General features: G+C 42.2%; 2 protein-coding genes across 3 annotated transcripts; one reads left to right on the top strand and one right to left on the bottom strand.

Moving 5' to 3' along the window:
• The first annotated feature begins 3,612 nt into the window (after positions 1-3,612).
• On the top strand, positions 3,613-11,550 carry LOC105688589 (sialin-like). 2 transcript variants are annotated; one of them, XM_012405028.3, is made up of 10 exons: positions 3,613-3,808; positions 8,389-8,585; positions 8,672-8,802; positions 8,886-8,991; positions 9,098-9,182; positions 9,268-9,488; positions 9,563-9,709; positions 9,782-9,914; positions 10,008-10,249; positions 10,356-11,550. In XM_012405028.3, the coding sequence occupies exons 1-10, from the start codon at positions 3,784-3,786 to the stop codon at positions 10,590-10,592; spliced, it is 1,524 nt and encodes a 507-aa protein (XP_012260451.1). In that variant the 5' UTR covers positions 3,613-3,783; the 3' UTR covers positions 10,593-11,550. The 2 variants fall into 2 exon arrangements, with proteins under 2 accessions (XP_012260451.1, XP_048513079.1); XM_048657122.1 differs by lacking the exons at positions 3,613-3,808; positions 8,886-8,991 and adding an exon at positions 5,248-7,619.
• On the bottom strand, positions 11,390-14,160 carry LOC125501408. Its single transcript, XM_048657119.1, has 5 exons — positions 14,026-14,160; positions 13,540-13,952; positions 12,680-13,480; positions 12,000-12,593; positions 11,390-11,931 (listed from the first exon to the last, which is right to left on the bottom strand). Exons 2-5 carry the CDS (start codon positions 13,901-13,903, stop codon positions 11,594-11,596), a joined length of 2,097 nt encoding a protein of 698 aa, XP_048513076.1. The 5' UTR covers positions 13,904-13,952; positions 14,026-14,160; the 3' UTR covers positions 11,390-11,593.
• Positions 14,161-14,242: the final 82 nt, after the last annotated feature.

Below are 14,242 nucleotides of genomic sequence, written 5' to 3'. Positions count from 1 at the left end.
CATAGATGTGTATGGGTTGCGTGTTACGTGTTGCTGATATGCGTTGAACGTAAGCAACGCGTGGCTTTTTCAAATTTATAAATTAATATTAGTTGTGTGATAGATATATCGAATTGTATCTATTAGCGTGGGTCGTAGAAATTTTTTTTTTTCATTCTCTTAGCATGGGGGCAGAATTTGTACCTTATAAAAAAACGAAAATCATTCAGATGTGGAAAAAATTTTTTACTTGACATTTGGAGGTAGCCCACTCGTTTTTTGAATAAATAATTAATCAAGTGAGGTACTTCCAGCAAAAAAAAAAATTTTCTAGTCAAAAATCATAGGAAACATCTAAAAATTGTCGATTGTGATTCTTTTTTACTCGTTCACTCTTCAAAATTTTCTTCCTATTATTTTTGTAATTCAAGAATAAAATCAAAAAATGACATGCTCTATTTTTGACTTAAAATTGAAGTTGAGTCGGGGAGCCCGAGCTTTGCTGGAGTCAGGTAGCCAGCAGGGTAGCGCTTTGTTGTGAGACGTCACCTTCGAGGCTGTGCAGAGGTTACGCCCCACAACAAACCGCGCGCCCGTGGCTACCTGACTCCAGATAAGCTCGGGCTGGATACCCCGTTCTCGTAGACCGAGAAATTCGAATATTTCGACCCATGCAGGAATTGCTACGAATCAAAGTGGGTCTACGACTAAAACCACTCGATATGTCTTATAATTTTTCTGCTCCCAACAGCGAATAATTGATGATTACTCGATCGATTGCACGAGTAGATGATTTTGGCTTTCAGATTTGGTTTCCTGAGCTGATTATCCGTGAGATTACTTTCGAAAAACCAAAAAAAAAAAATCAATTTTTGAGCAAAAAATAAATCATTGTTTGCATTGAGTTTAATATGCTTTTCTTACGTATTTTGACCTCAGGAATCCGAATCTGAAAGAAAAATTGATCTATCTCTAAAATTGACCGAGTTATCCCCAATTTTCAGCTTTTTGGGGTCAAAAATAAAAAATTGATTTTTTAGTCTATCCTAATGTGATTTGAGCTCAGGAATCCGAATCCGAAAGAGAAATTGATCTATCTGCAAAAATAACCGAGCTATCCCCATTTTTTCGCATTTCTTGGCATAAAGTTGAGGATATCTCGAAAGGAAAAAATCGTAGCTCAATTTGGACAACGGATTCGTGTTCCTGAGGTCAAAATACATAAGAAAAGTGCCATACGATCAATTTTAAAAAATAAAAATTTTTGGTCAAAATTTGAAAAAATCGTAAGGGGTACCCCTTGGAAAAATCTCAAATTTTGGCCAAAAATTTTTATTTTTTAAAATTGATCGTATGGCACTTTTCTTATGTATTTTGACCTCAGGAACACGAATCCGTCGTCCAAATTGAGCTACGATTTTTTCCCTTCGAGATATCTTCGAATTTGTACCAAAAAATGCGAAAAAATGGCGATAACTCGATAAATTTTATAGATAGATCAATTTTTCTTCCAGATTCGGATGTCTGAGCTCAAATTACATTTATACAGACTAAAAAATCAATTTTTTATTTTTGACCCCAAAAAGCTGAAAATTGGCGATAATTCGTTCAATTTTAGAGATGGATCAATTTTTCTTTCAGATTCGGATTCCTGAGATCAAAATACGTAAGAAAAGCATATTAAAACCAATTGAAACCGTGATTTATTTTTTGCTCAAAAATCGAATTTATTTTTGCTTCTCCAAGAGTAATCTCACGTATAATCAGCTCAGGAATCCAAATTTGAAAGCCAAAATCATCTACTCGTGCAATCGATCGAGTAATCATCAATTATTCGCTGTTGGGAGCAGAAAAATTATAAGTCGCAATTCATGCATGGGTCGAAATATTCGAATTTCTCGGTCTACGAGAACGGGGTATCCAGCCCGAGCTTATCTGGAGTCAGGTATCCACGGGCGCGCGGTTTGTTGTGGGGCGTAACCTCTGCACAGCCTCGAAGGTGACGTCTCACAACAAAGCGCTACCCTGCTGGCTACCTGACTCCAGCAAAGCTCGGGCTCCCCGACTCAACTTCAATTTTAAGTCAAAAATAGAGCATGTCATTTTTTGATTTTATTCTTGAATTACAAAAATAATAGGAAGAAAATTTTGAAGAGTGAACGAGTACAAAAGAATCACAATCGACAATTTTCAGATATTTTCTATAATTTGTGACCAAAAAAAAAATTTTTTTGCTGGAAGTACCTCACTTGATTAATTATTTATTCAAAAAACGAGTGGGCTACCTCCAAATATCAAGTAAAAAATTTTTTCCACATCTGAATAAGTTTCGTTTTTGTATAATGTACAAATTCTGCCCCCATGCTAAGAGAATGAAAAAAAAAAATTTCTACAACCCACCCTAGTATCTATATGGTTGCGTGATTTACCTCGCGTATCACGCGTATGCCATACCCTAAATTAAGTTACCTACACGATATACGATGTATGAATGAACGGTGTGCATTACTTGTCCGGCATATTATATAGGTATACGGATTTGGTTGCATACTCGAAAGTTACGGATCACCTATCGCATTACCACAATCTCCACATGATTTATAAATTATAGCTGACGGAAAAAGGAACAAAAAAAATACTCAAAGAAATGGACCACTTCGCGTGAAAAGAGAATTTACCCACTGCCGCTGTCTGTGCAGAAATCGCCAGACATCAATTGATCAGTGCTAAGAATGCTGTTGGATCGATCGCCGGCAGACCATGCGTCGGAATTTTCCCGTTGGTTAATATCAAACCATCTGTCGAAATTCGCCTGTTGCACTACCAACAACCTCGCCGTAGCATCAATTAATAAAATACCCTCGAGCTCGCCCTTATACGGACACGTTATGGAATTTTCGTTATTTCAAAGATTGTCCAACGCGTTTTTTGCAACGTCAGATTATGGCGAAGTATTCAATGAACCAATGACCGCTGATTTTCTTGCCTATTTGGAAGATTCTATGGGGAAAAACGAAGATCGGTGGATTTTTCTGTGTCTTCTTGAATACCCGACAGATGAAAACATCGATGCGACGCCTCAGCGAAGACGTGCGGCTCAGAAATTGCCTGACAATAAGAGAAGTCGAAGACCGGTCGTGGATACGCCAGATTATCCACAGAGTGTCAGGTGCATCGTGCACGATATCAGGCAAACGTATGCATTTTGGACTGCCACCTACTATACCCGTTGCACCGTAAATTTCAATATTGGTCCTTGAAAGAGAAAAACCTCGATACGCCATAGGGGTGCAGCGCATGTCTATTCACCGAATAGGTTCCACAGGACATGCTGGACCTGTTGTTCCTTGCGGTGCATGCGCGGTATTCGATATGCATAAGCGGTACGCCCCAACTCTTGGGTTATCTTTGCGTGCCTAGGGACGTGGAAGGACATTTTTCGGCGTTGTTACCCGGAACGTTGACCGCCCGGAATGGTGACAAACGAGCAGTTCTCGTTGTTTGTCACTTGCCGCTATTGGGTCACAAATTTTTTAGAGATCGGCGGTGGTTCGCACTTGGTGGCGCGACTGTTGTGCCTTCTACGGAGGTTTAAGCTTCGCGATGGTTTACAAGTTCAGTTTACGGTGTGGCGTCGCGGCGTCGCGTCGACATTTGATGTTTTAGAGACGCTAGGGGTGCATTAGAGGATACACCGGCCACCGACCGAACCGACGCTACGGAAGGCAAATTTTGAAACCAGAATAACCGGCGTTGATTGTTCGTGATATCGTGATACGTAGTGTGGTCATCAGGATCGCCGATATGGGGCTGACGAAGAAATTGAGAGGTGAGCAATGGGAAACCTGTATTTTTCAAAACAATTCCAAGGGAATCGCACCAAAATATGCATACAATGCGGATGCCAATTATCCCAAAAACCCAACGAAGTGTAGCGTCACTGAAATAAAACCAACGATAAGAATAATTACACCGAGGTAGTCGAATTGCGTCATGTCAAACACGAGTTGCAAATGAATTTTACCTGCGAAGAAGTTGCGTCATTACGCACGCGTTTCGTGTGATTTAATCCGAAATTACGAAAACTTGAGTATCTCCGAATGGTCGAGCTATTTTACATGTGGGCCGTTCCACGTGAACCGGATCGGTCACCTCTCAGATTTTTTTTTAATTCGGCGTGTCGATTGTCCATAGGGAGTTAGAATTTTGTGCCAGAGGATTTTTGAATTAATGCAAATTTCGATTTACTATTAACAATCGAAAAATTGAGCAGCGTTTTCTTCAAAAAATCGTAACTTCGTGAAAAATGTTGTTGGATTCAATTTTTTTTTTAGCATTTACGCGAATAAGGCCACAGATTTAGGAAAAAAAAAATGGTGCCGGAAAAGTTTATTTATCATAAGTTTATTCAACAATTAATTTTTAAATGATTTTTAAAACACTGACGGATAGCACCGAAAAATTAAAAAAAAATGTTGACATATACTTTGAACTATACTATAGCCTGTGAATTAATTTCAGACATGCGTTCGACTTCGTTTTCGAGTAAAAAATCATCAAAGTTGGCAGCGCGCGTAAATTCGAGCTCGTCGCCGCCCAGGCGCGTAATGGCGCGCGTCAAACAATAGAGAATACCCTATCTACTCTCAATGGTCGCTACTTGGTGGACGCTCCGAGGCGGCATTCGCGAGTCATTTTCACGATGATCGACACCGTTTAAAAATCTGAAAAAATACCATAGTTTTCCCATGACTCTCCAAAGCGATAGAGTCAAGTTACGGAAATGTGCTACTTCTCGTTTTCGAGATATTATTGTGTCTTAATGTGTCCTAATGTTAAAACGAAGCCGAACGCATCTCTGAAATTAATTCACAGGCTGTAGTATAGTTCAAAGTATATGTCAACATTTTTTTTTAATTTTTCGGTGCTATCCGTCAGTGTTTTAAAAATCATTTAAAAATGAATTGTTAAATAAACAAATGATGAATAAACTTTTTTGGAAATATCTATTTTTTTCCCAAATCTGTGGCCTTATTCGCGTAAATGCTAAAAAAAAAATTGAATCCAACAACATTTTTCACGAAGTTACGATTTTTTGAAGAAAACGCTGCTCAATTTTTCGATTGTTAATAGTAAATCGAAATTTGCATTAATTCAAAAATCCTCTGGCACAAAATTCTAACTCCCTATGGACAATCGACACGCCAAATTAAAAAAAATATCTGAGAGGTGACCGATCCGGTTCACGTGGAATGGCCCATATGTTAAAGTCAGATGCGCATGCGACGTGATATACGCGTGGTAGCGAGTCCACGCCTCGCAAGACTTGACCGCCTCCTTAAGTACAAACTCTGAGCACGTGGTTTGATCCTTGCAAATATTTGAGTCATAGGTAGGGACATGCGAACAACCTCCTCGTGCCTTGCCTATGGCCTCGGCAGACGACTTCCCTCTCTGTCTTCGGTGTATCGCATTCGAACCAATTAAATCCGCACGTAAAGAAGGCTCGCACTTGGTACTTGTTTCATTCTACACTCGCCGAACAACGTGACGTATCTACATACGCACTGTGCAAAGTGTGTCCATGACGTAGTTTGAGGCAAAGCCAGCAAGGCAAGGCCACGACCTCCTATCGCATTACATTGCCACGCCATACCATACCTACCTATCCGATCGTGATATTATGTTATTACAAATCAGCGGTCATAATGAAATACGTTTGGCAATTTTTAGCAGACCTCGCCGTGGAGTAGCAATCTCGGATAATTCGCTGATGGTCAACGTTTAAATTTACAGTAAAATATCATTTTCGAGGGCATGAACTCACATCAGTTCTGTTTCATTTACCATTTACTCGCCTATGATGACAATTCACTCGCATGCAATTCGTCCTCGTTGTACCAGCAAATTATGATGCATTACGTATTCCAGGTCTCAGATCTTCCGATACTCTCATATGCTGTATCAAATCATCGCACGCAAGAGCGATAATGTGCCTGCGTAACAATGAATGTTAACAATAAATTAGTTGCACAGGTGTAAGTTCTGGTTTCACAGGTAATTGAATGCGGGTGGTCGGATTTCTGGTACTCATCGTCAGTTGCTGCTTCCCGCGATTCGATTCGTTTCCACTCGTATCTATTTTAGAGGCTGCTCGATTTCGTCTTATCAAAAGTTCTCTGCTCGTCTAAATACAGCTCGCTTACGTGTAACATACAAGTAACGTAATTAGTCAGTCTTCGGTGCCTCTGATGCGCACGTACGCAGAGGTAACCTGGTAACTGGGGCGGATGTTTGAAAATTTTATGGCCGCGTGAAAAATATACACGCCCGGAATATGAGCCTGAGAATATTATCTCTTACCGCGATCACCTGTAAATTTGTTCGTTTAACCATCTAATGATCGCATGTTGTCAGCAGCTCGCTCGCATAATATCGAATCTTTTAACATAATCAATTCGAGTGCAAACGATTCTCAAGAAGCGGAAAAATATTTGAATTGTCTTCGTAACTAATCGGTTCATCATCCGTATTGCCCGACTATACGTGAAATCGTAGGCAACGTCTTTACAACTGCTACGTGAATTGGCCCAGCTTTGGTCTCCTCGGTATAAATGAAATATATTGTCGGTACTGGTATATGATGCATAAGCGGCATAGTAGCAACGTGTTAGCGTAATTAGCGTCAGTCGTAACGATTGACCGAGAATATGAATGAAGTATCGAGTTTGTCGAGCTTTGCTTTATCTCCAGGACTAACAATGAGGTACCGATTGTGAGAACGTGTTTGCGTATTCATAGGTATATCATGTAACTTCATGGAATGTCGGACCGCGGTCAGCGATTATATAACGCGCCTATATGCGGCAACCGCGAATAAACATGCGAGCTTCGGTGTGTATTTGCACGGATCGCGAATTTCAACTGAAAATTTACCAAGCCTAACGAATTTTCATCCCTACGTATAGCCCAACAACACCAGCTACGTACATGGCAATCGCTACTCGTAGCAATTGTTGGTGGTTATTACCAGTTGTACCGACCACGAATTTCTACGTCATTGTTATCAATCTAATTGATGAGATTTTATATTCCCTGAAACTTGGAAAAACGTACCGATTAGTGATCGTAATTCTGAGGGGAGCCAGTATACCATACCAAGTATTTCGCTCCACTTGATCTTGTGTAATGAAAGTCGACGTTCTTTTCTTTGCATTTACCCAAGTTTTAGATCCTCGATCTGAATCTGCTTCCTTTTTCTCGGCTCTAGTTATTGCCTATAGTTTCGAATGCATCTAGACCCACGATGAAAGTACCTTGGTGCGTCGTTTACCTTGCGGTCACTCGAATTATCGGCATAATATTTCGTAGAGCATATACTGAAAACATATGCATATACATACATGGGACAGGTATGACTTTCTTGGGACCAGATTGAAAGACCTCCATCCCAAATCGGCTGCAGTTATGTGAACTTGTTTTTTCAAATCTTTTGCTACCTTTTACAGCGTTGCCTCCAGATGTATTTTTTTTCTCATCGCGCCCGATGCAGGGGCACGTCAAACGGTGCTGCGTATGTTCTCTGTTGCGTTGTTACAGGATCGCTCGAGTATCTTTGCAGCGCGTAGCTGCATTCATCTGTAAGTGCTCGTAGTTAAACTCAACGTATAATATATTATACCAGTTTCAATGTAAGCTACAGCTGCATGCGTTCGTCGTGGATCAGCTCCGACACATCGACGCGGGAATCCAAACTCGTACTCTACCGGACCAGACACCGATTTATACATAATATGCGGGCATATACATATTTATATCCACGTCATGACGTATACCGATGTTAATTGTTCCCATTATTTTATATTAATGTACAAAAGGTCAACCGTGTTGCGGTGTTAAGCCTCGGATGGCTTCAATAAAACGAGACGCGGCTGTTCGGTAGGAATTTACTATAGGCCGGAATAATAACATGAAGTGGAATGTAATACACGTTATTGCTCGTCATGACGTGTTCTGCACATGTTGAATTTTTTTTTTTTTTTTACACACATCGTACAATTTACGAAGCCGCGGAATTTCAATGCCGTAGGTGTGCAACTTGTTGATCGCCGATCGCATTATCTTTCGATAGTAAAGGCTATACATAATCGACGTGAGTGCCTGTACGACGTACCTTAGGTATCGTACGAGCAGATGCGGTAGACGACTGGTCGATCCAAGATACGTAAGATTTATTTTTTAGGTGAATTTTGCAAATGTGACGGCGTTGTACAGTTTAGGTAAACGCACACCTACTATGACAAACTCGGCATTTTATGTCGAACTTCGAAAATCCTTTGAAATATTTATTGAATTGTGTCAAGTATTGAAGTATGCACGGAGGGTGTACGTCTGATTGTAAATTTTCAGAAAAAATCCCACGGAGAGCGATCCTCGGAGCCATGATGTTTCTGGCTTGTATGTTCTCCTATGTATTAAGAACGAATCTTTCGATCACTATAGTGGCCCAGGTCGCGCAGTTGAAGGGCACGAAACCGGGACCGGCTTGCGAAAACTTGGATTTTATCGGAAACAATACCCGAAACGTCACCAAGGGGCTTCCAGACGTAAGTTCACTTACGTAGGTTTCTGACTCGGTTTGAATTCGTCGTGTGAATGTCACCGTTTACAAAATGTTTATCTTTTCTCATAGTATGGCGAACGATTCGAGTGGAATCAGAACATTCAGGGACTGCTGTTGTCCGGATATTTCTACGGAGTAATTCCGGGCAGTATTCCGTCTGGTTATTTAGCAGAAAAATTTGGAGGTGCGAGGGTCGTTGCGTAAGTCTTCGATATGTACATTGAACTTGCTGCTTTTGTCGCGATCAAAATTAACATTGTAACTTATATAATTTGGTCGACAGTTTCGCGACGCTGATTCCCGCGCTACTGAATTTACTCATGCCTTGGGCATCCAGCGTCCATTACGCGTTCGTTTTCGTCTTACGATTCACAATGGGATTCTTTGGGGTTAGTCAATGATTTTTATCAATCGTATATATCAATGAATCGTTACGTCTGCTGATCTCTTCACTCGTAACGCTACAAAGCTCAATTTCGATGCTATTGTGTACAGGGCGCCGTGTATCCGGCCTTGCACGCCATGATCGCTAGATGGGTTCCACCTGGCGAAAAGGGCATGTTCGTCTGGAGTATGCAAGGTGCGTACGTGCAATATGAATCAACGGACCAAATTATCATTTGAAGTTACGCGGAACGTGATATTGAAAATCTCTTGACTTTTAGGTGGACCCTTTGGTACCGTGGTAACATTTGCTCTTTGCGGTGCCGTCATTAGTTCGCTCGGCTGGAAGGCCGCCTATTATGTGACGAGCGGTTTGATTCTGGTATTTTGGGCCCTTTGGGTATGGCTAATCTACGATACTCCGGATAAACATCCCGGAATAACAGAGAAAGAAAAGTTGTACATCAAAGAAGAAATCGGGTCTACGGTCAGCAAACAAAAGGTATAAGTGGCGTAAGTCGAAATGGCCGTATGAGGAGTTTGCTGCGGACTTTTCATTTCGAAATTAATTTACAGAACAAGCCTCCCGTGAAAGCGGTGCTCACGTCCGTGCCATTTCTCGCTCTGCTCTGGGCTCATTTTGCCAACATGTGGGGTATTTATTTCATAGCCACGAATGGACCAAAGTATACTCTGGAAGTTCTCGGCTTTAATATGGAATCCGTGAGCATGATTACCTCTCGATTTGTACAGTTCGTTGAAACATTCGTGTAAATGAAATCCAATCGTTCCCAGGGAGGAATTATAACTGGACTCCCCTACATCGCTCGACTCGGAGCCGGTGCCGCTTTTGCCGCAATCGGAGATTACTCAAGGAAGAAGAATTACTTGACCGTCAATGCGCTCCGCAAGAGCTTCATGTTTTTCTGTAATATATCGTACATTGTATTACTTATATTCGCGACAAAAATTTCCCGCATGATTTTCGTGTGTTGAAATATTTTTTTTACCATACCTCCAGCTCACTTCGGTCCAGCAGTTTGCCTAATCGCGATGACATACGCTGGATGTGATCAAACCTGGGCGGTGGTGATGCTGATATTCGCGCTGGGTTTCAACGGCGCCGCCTGTCAAACGAGTCTTCAGAATCACCAGGACTTAGCTCCTAACTACGCCGGGTCGCTTTACGGTGTGATGAATACCATTGGCAGTTTTCCCGGCTTCATTCTTCCATCGGCTATCGGGGCGCTCACAAATAAAAGGGTACTTATCAGAGTAGATAAAACGATGAACTTCGAACGGATATCTTCCAACGTGGAATAGCGAACGAATAGACACACGATTATTATTTTGTCAACTCACGTTGCAGAATGGCGTAGAAGAGTGGCGCGTCATGTTCTGGATTTCTGCGGCTATTTTCGCATCGGCGACATTACTTTTCTGGTTCTTCGGATCGGCAGAGATTCAACCCTGGAACTACGAGAATCCAGCTGGAGCTGCTGCCGCTGCCGCTGCTCTTCCCGAGGAAGAAAAGCAAATGACCAACGGTAGCAAAGGGGCCCAACTCTCGGGCGACGATGAGGAGGAAGAAAACGCACGACTCTAGGCTCTGACAAGTCCACCATGCACTGCCTTCGAAGAGAGATATTTTTCTAATTTATTGAAAAGAACGGGAATCAACTGAAAACTACCGAAAAGATAAAATTGAAGTGAAACCATTAGTACTTATTACAAATGCATCGCACATCATGAATACTTGCCATTCCACATTAGTACTGAGAACCATCAATTCGTTATGCGTATACTAACTGTACGGGCATTTATTTATTCCTAAAATTCTATTTTAGACTCGAACGGTTTTAGCCACACTTAATACGTCGATATTTTTTATAGTATCACCACCCATACCAATGTTTAAAATGTTAATTGATTTCCCGGACACAAGTAACTAGTAATGTACATTGCGCAAATTTCTGTATGTTGTCTTCTGCGTAATACACTTTATTTTAGCTATGCTATGTATATATGGATGTATGCAAGTGCGTATGTTGCGTGTATGCATGCTTGCCGGGTGTAATGAGATACGTTCCTGTTAGGTATACTCTGAACACCGAAATTTACATTCTCTATTAATTCACGTAAAATGCTGATTCATCCACTCCAGAATTACCAAAAAGGTTGCCGCCGCCCCGTCATGGTAATGACGAGTCTGCAGTATACCTGACTTTTATTACCATTTGAAAGTTCGTTGGGCCGTGATTTACATATAGTTCAATCTGGTGCCAAAGCAACCGTATGTCTAGCGTCGATTGAGGCTGATATAAAGTTTATAATTGTATGTATGTACGTACCTACATACGTGTACGTGGCCAAATGCTAACGTAAGTTTAGGTAGATGTTAGGCAATGTTAGTTAATTTACTACTCAATGTATCTAGGTGTAAGAAAGCCTTTTGGCGGATGGTGGAGAGTGAAGTTCGAGGAGACAACTTTTGAATATTAACGTGGCGGATAGATGCGGCGCGTCGCGCCGCAAATGAATAAAGAAATGGCATTTCCTTGAAACCCGAATACGACTGCTGATTCGTGCAAATCTAATCGGTTTGCATCACTGTTGCTTTCTTTGATTTGGCAGGTGAATAATTGGTATGACCCTAACACCTTCGCCGAATGATTTTCCGTTTGGGATCAAATGCGAGTCCGGTTCGTTTACAGCGTTCACATCGGTACTCCGCGGGATGTCCTTGTCGTCGGGATCGAAATCGCTGCACGACCCTTCGCTGCGATTGAAAACTTCTTTCAGGATTCGGAGAGCCTTTGCTCCAGATAGGGGTAGATCGCGGCAAGATCTTCCGCAATCTCTGCCATTAGGATTGCCGGAGCTACGTGAGAACGATACCCCGGATAGACTAGAGCCGATCGATTTATTTTCAGCAATGCTAGACCCTGAGTTGATAAGAGGGTGTCGTTTAACGTTGGATAATCGATCACTAGTTTCAAAATGAAATCCTCACCAGGTACAGACCACGCATGACCAATCGAAGAGGTATCTTCCACCACTTTACTCCAGTCATCCAACGATCCCGCAGCTTGTGCACAAGAGCGTGACCTTGTACATCTTGGAGAAATGAAATCGGAATGTCTTTCAAATTTCACACAAGATGAATTAGAATCAAAACTCGCTGGTGGACTTGAAGCTCGAGTGAGAGGTGTTGCAGGCCTGGACGAAGGGAGTAGATGTGATCTGTTACGCCTGACTGGTGTCGCGGGGAATTGTCTCATCCGTATTTCAGAAGGCGTTGCCACTACATAGCAGGGATTGTACGTCATCAATATGTCCTGAGTTCTGAGTATTTTCGTAGGAACGTTTTTATCAGGACGATATTCGCCTTGGTCGAGGAGATTCGCATCGCAGTCCGTACACTCTGAATGCCGTGTGCAAATGGAGCAGATCGTTTCCCTGGGTTCTTTGATTTTTGCTATATTCGTAACACCGGCCAACCCCGTTTGCGTACCAGCCGAACTCCGGGTCACTCGCGTGGCGTTATTCTTTAGTAATTCGCTCAATCGTTTTCTTCTAGCATCGAAAATATCGTCCATCGGTTTGTCTGCTTATTTTAAAGTACAACGCAGGTAAAGAATATGTACGTAATTTTTAACGAACACGGAATGGATCAATATTGGGATTACGTACGGAATGTCAATTTTTCCTGACGGATCGCTTCGAGTCTTTCCGCTCTTATAACCGCGCTCCTCTGGATTCTGTTTAGGATACTGTCAGCGACGTTCGGTGCATCCTTGCATATTTCCAGGCAAGCAATTTCAAGAATAATCCGAAGTACCGGCAGTACGACGATCGTTGATTCAAGGGTGTCGACAACTATTTCAAGGCGCAGCTTCCTCAATATCTCGTCATCTTTGTCTTCGAGCGGCTTACATGGCGCCAGCGTTTGCACGGCTTCATTTTTGTACGGTAAGTGGATTTGATTCAGGCATCTTTCGACAACTTCGTCGAGTGTTGACTCGGCTACTATACGTGAATAGACACCGATCTCAAGACATGTATCTATTATGCTTTGGGTGAAGGACTTCAACGCCGACCACTCCGTCAGGAGTTCCGTGTTGGACGCCGTTGGTTCGCAACTCAGATAAGTCTGAGTATCTGTATCAAGGGTGACTTTTCCCGAATCGGTATTGCACTTTATATACGTCTGTGATTCCATGTCTTTTAATTTTGGCTTTGGCATTTGATAACCGGGTTCTGAAAGCCAGAAGACCCTTTCGAGGATGTAGTAAAGTTGGTCCACAGCACAGCTAGACGCGGCTGTCGGTTCCAAGGTATTGTCAATTCTTTGCAGATCTTCCCTCGAGATGACATCGGCCAATTGAGCAACGACATGACTGGTTGATGTTTGCGAGTCGAAAATTATGATCGTTTGTGTTACGCGAGTAGATTTTTCTGAGGTCGGCATTCCCTGTAGACCGCTCATTACTTCTGCGTACAATTCGAAATACCTTGAGTGACGAAAAATTTAATGTTTCTCCTATCTTTACCTGCGATATCCCGGAAAGGTATCTTGATTCCCGAGTAAGTTGTTTGCGTAGCCTCGTTTTTACCATCGGTATGCAACTCGACTTTGAAAACACCCCGAAGGGAGGTCTGACATTCGGCATCGTTGTAGGATATTCGTTCATCCAATTCACGAACGTCTATGAGAGATTCTCGTGTAATCGTAGCCCGAAGTGTTCGTCGGTCGACTATTTCGCTCACACCGAGGAGGCCGGGGTCTTCACCAACCGACGATATCACAGCTGTTTCGCTCATGGCACGAATAGTGGCATTTTCATCGGGGGTCATTGTCACCAATGTCTGGGCCCACGATTCTTGTTCATCCCCGAGTTTCGTAGCACCCGTCATCCGGACCGATGGTAATTATACGCCGTCTGTCCTCGTTTATGAATTTCTTCTGGGAAAATGACAAAAAAGGTCATCTATTTCCATCTGCTGCGACCGGGGTAAACTTATAATTAGGCATTTACTCGGTATATCCTTGCATCGACCAACCCCTGCCTATTTGTAACTCCACGTATTCGCACCCTGTTATATCACGCAGAGACGGGGCGTGGTGCGAAATGTCGCATGTCGTGATATCTTTCCCTAGACGTACATGTTTTCATCCAAGAAATGAGCCTCATGCCAATTCTAGCAGTCAACTGAAGTGGGATTAATGTCGAAGTAAAAGTATGGCATACAGAA

This window comes from Athalia rosae, chromosome 6, assembly GCF_917208135.1.
Source record: "Athalia rosae chromosome 6, iyAthRosa1.1, whole genome shotgun sequence".
NCBI classification, from domain to species: domain Eukaryota; kingdom Metazoa; phylum Arthropoda; class Insecta; order Hymenoptera; family Athaliidae; genus Athalia; species Athalia rosae.
The sequence above is the reverse complement of the archived record's forward strand: the minus strand, read 5'-3'. Positions and strand labels throughout refer to the sequence as shown.

What these genes read in the sequence shown, in the direction of transcription:
- LOC105688589 (XM_012405028.3), top strand. Translation starts at nt 3,784, where the DNA reads ATGGGGCTGACGAAGAAATTGAGAG. An exon ending in TCGGCTTTAATATGGAATCC is followed by an intron (nt 9,710 to 9,781) that starts GTGAGCATGATT and finishes AATCGTTCCCAG; the next exon opens with GGAGGAATTATAACTGGACT. An exon ending in CAAGAGCTTCATGTTTTTCT is followed by an intron (nt 9,915 to 10,007) that starts GTAATATATCGT and finishes CCATACCTCCAG; the next exon opens with CTCACTTCGGTCCAGCAGTT.
- LOC125501408 (XM_048657119.1), bottom strand. Translation starts at nt 13,903, where the DNA reads ATGACGGGTGCTACGAAACTCGGGGATGAACAAGAATCGTGGGCCCAG. An exon ending in TCAGGAAAAATTGACATTCC is followed by an intron (nt 12,594 to 12,679) that starts GTACGTAATCCC and finishes TAAAATAAGCAG; the next exon opens with ACAAACCGATGGACGATATT. An exon ending in TCATGCGTGGTCTGTACCTG is followed by an intron (nt 11,932 to 11,999) that starts GTGAGGATTTCA and finishes TTATCAACTCAG; the next exon opens with GGTCTAGCATTGCTGAAAAT.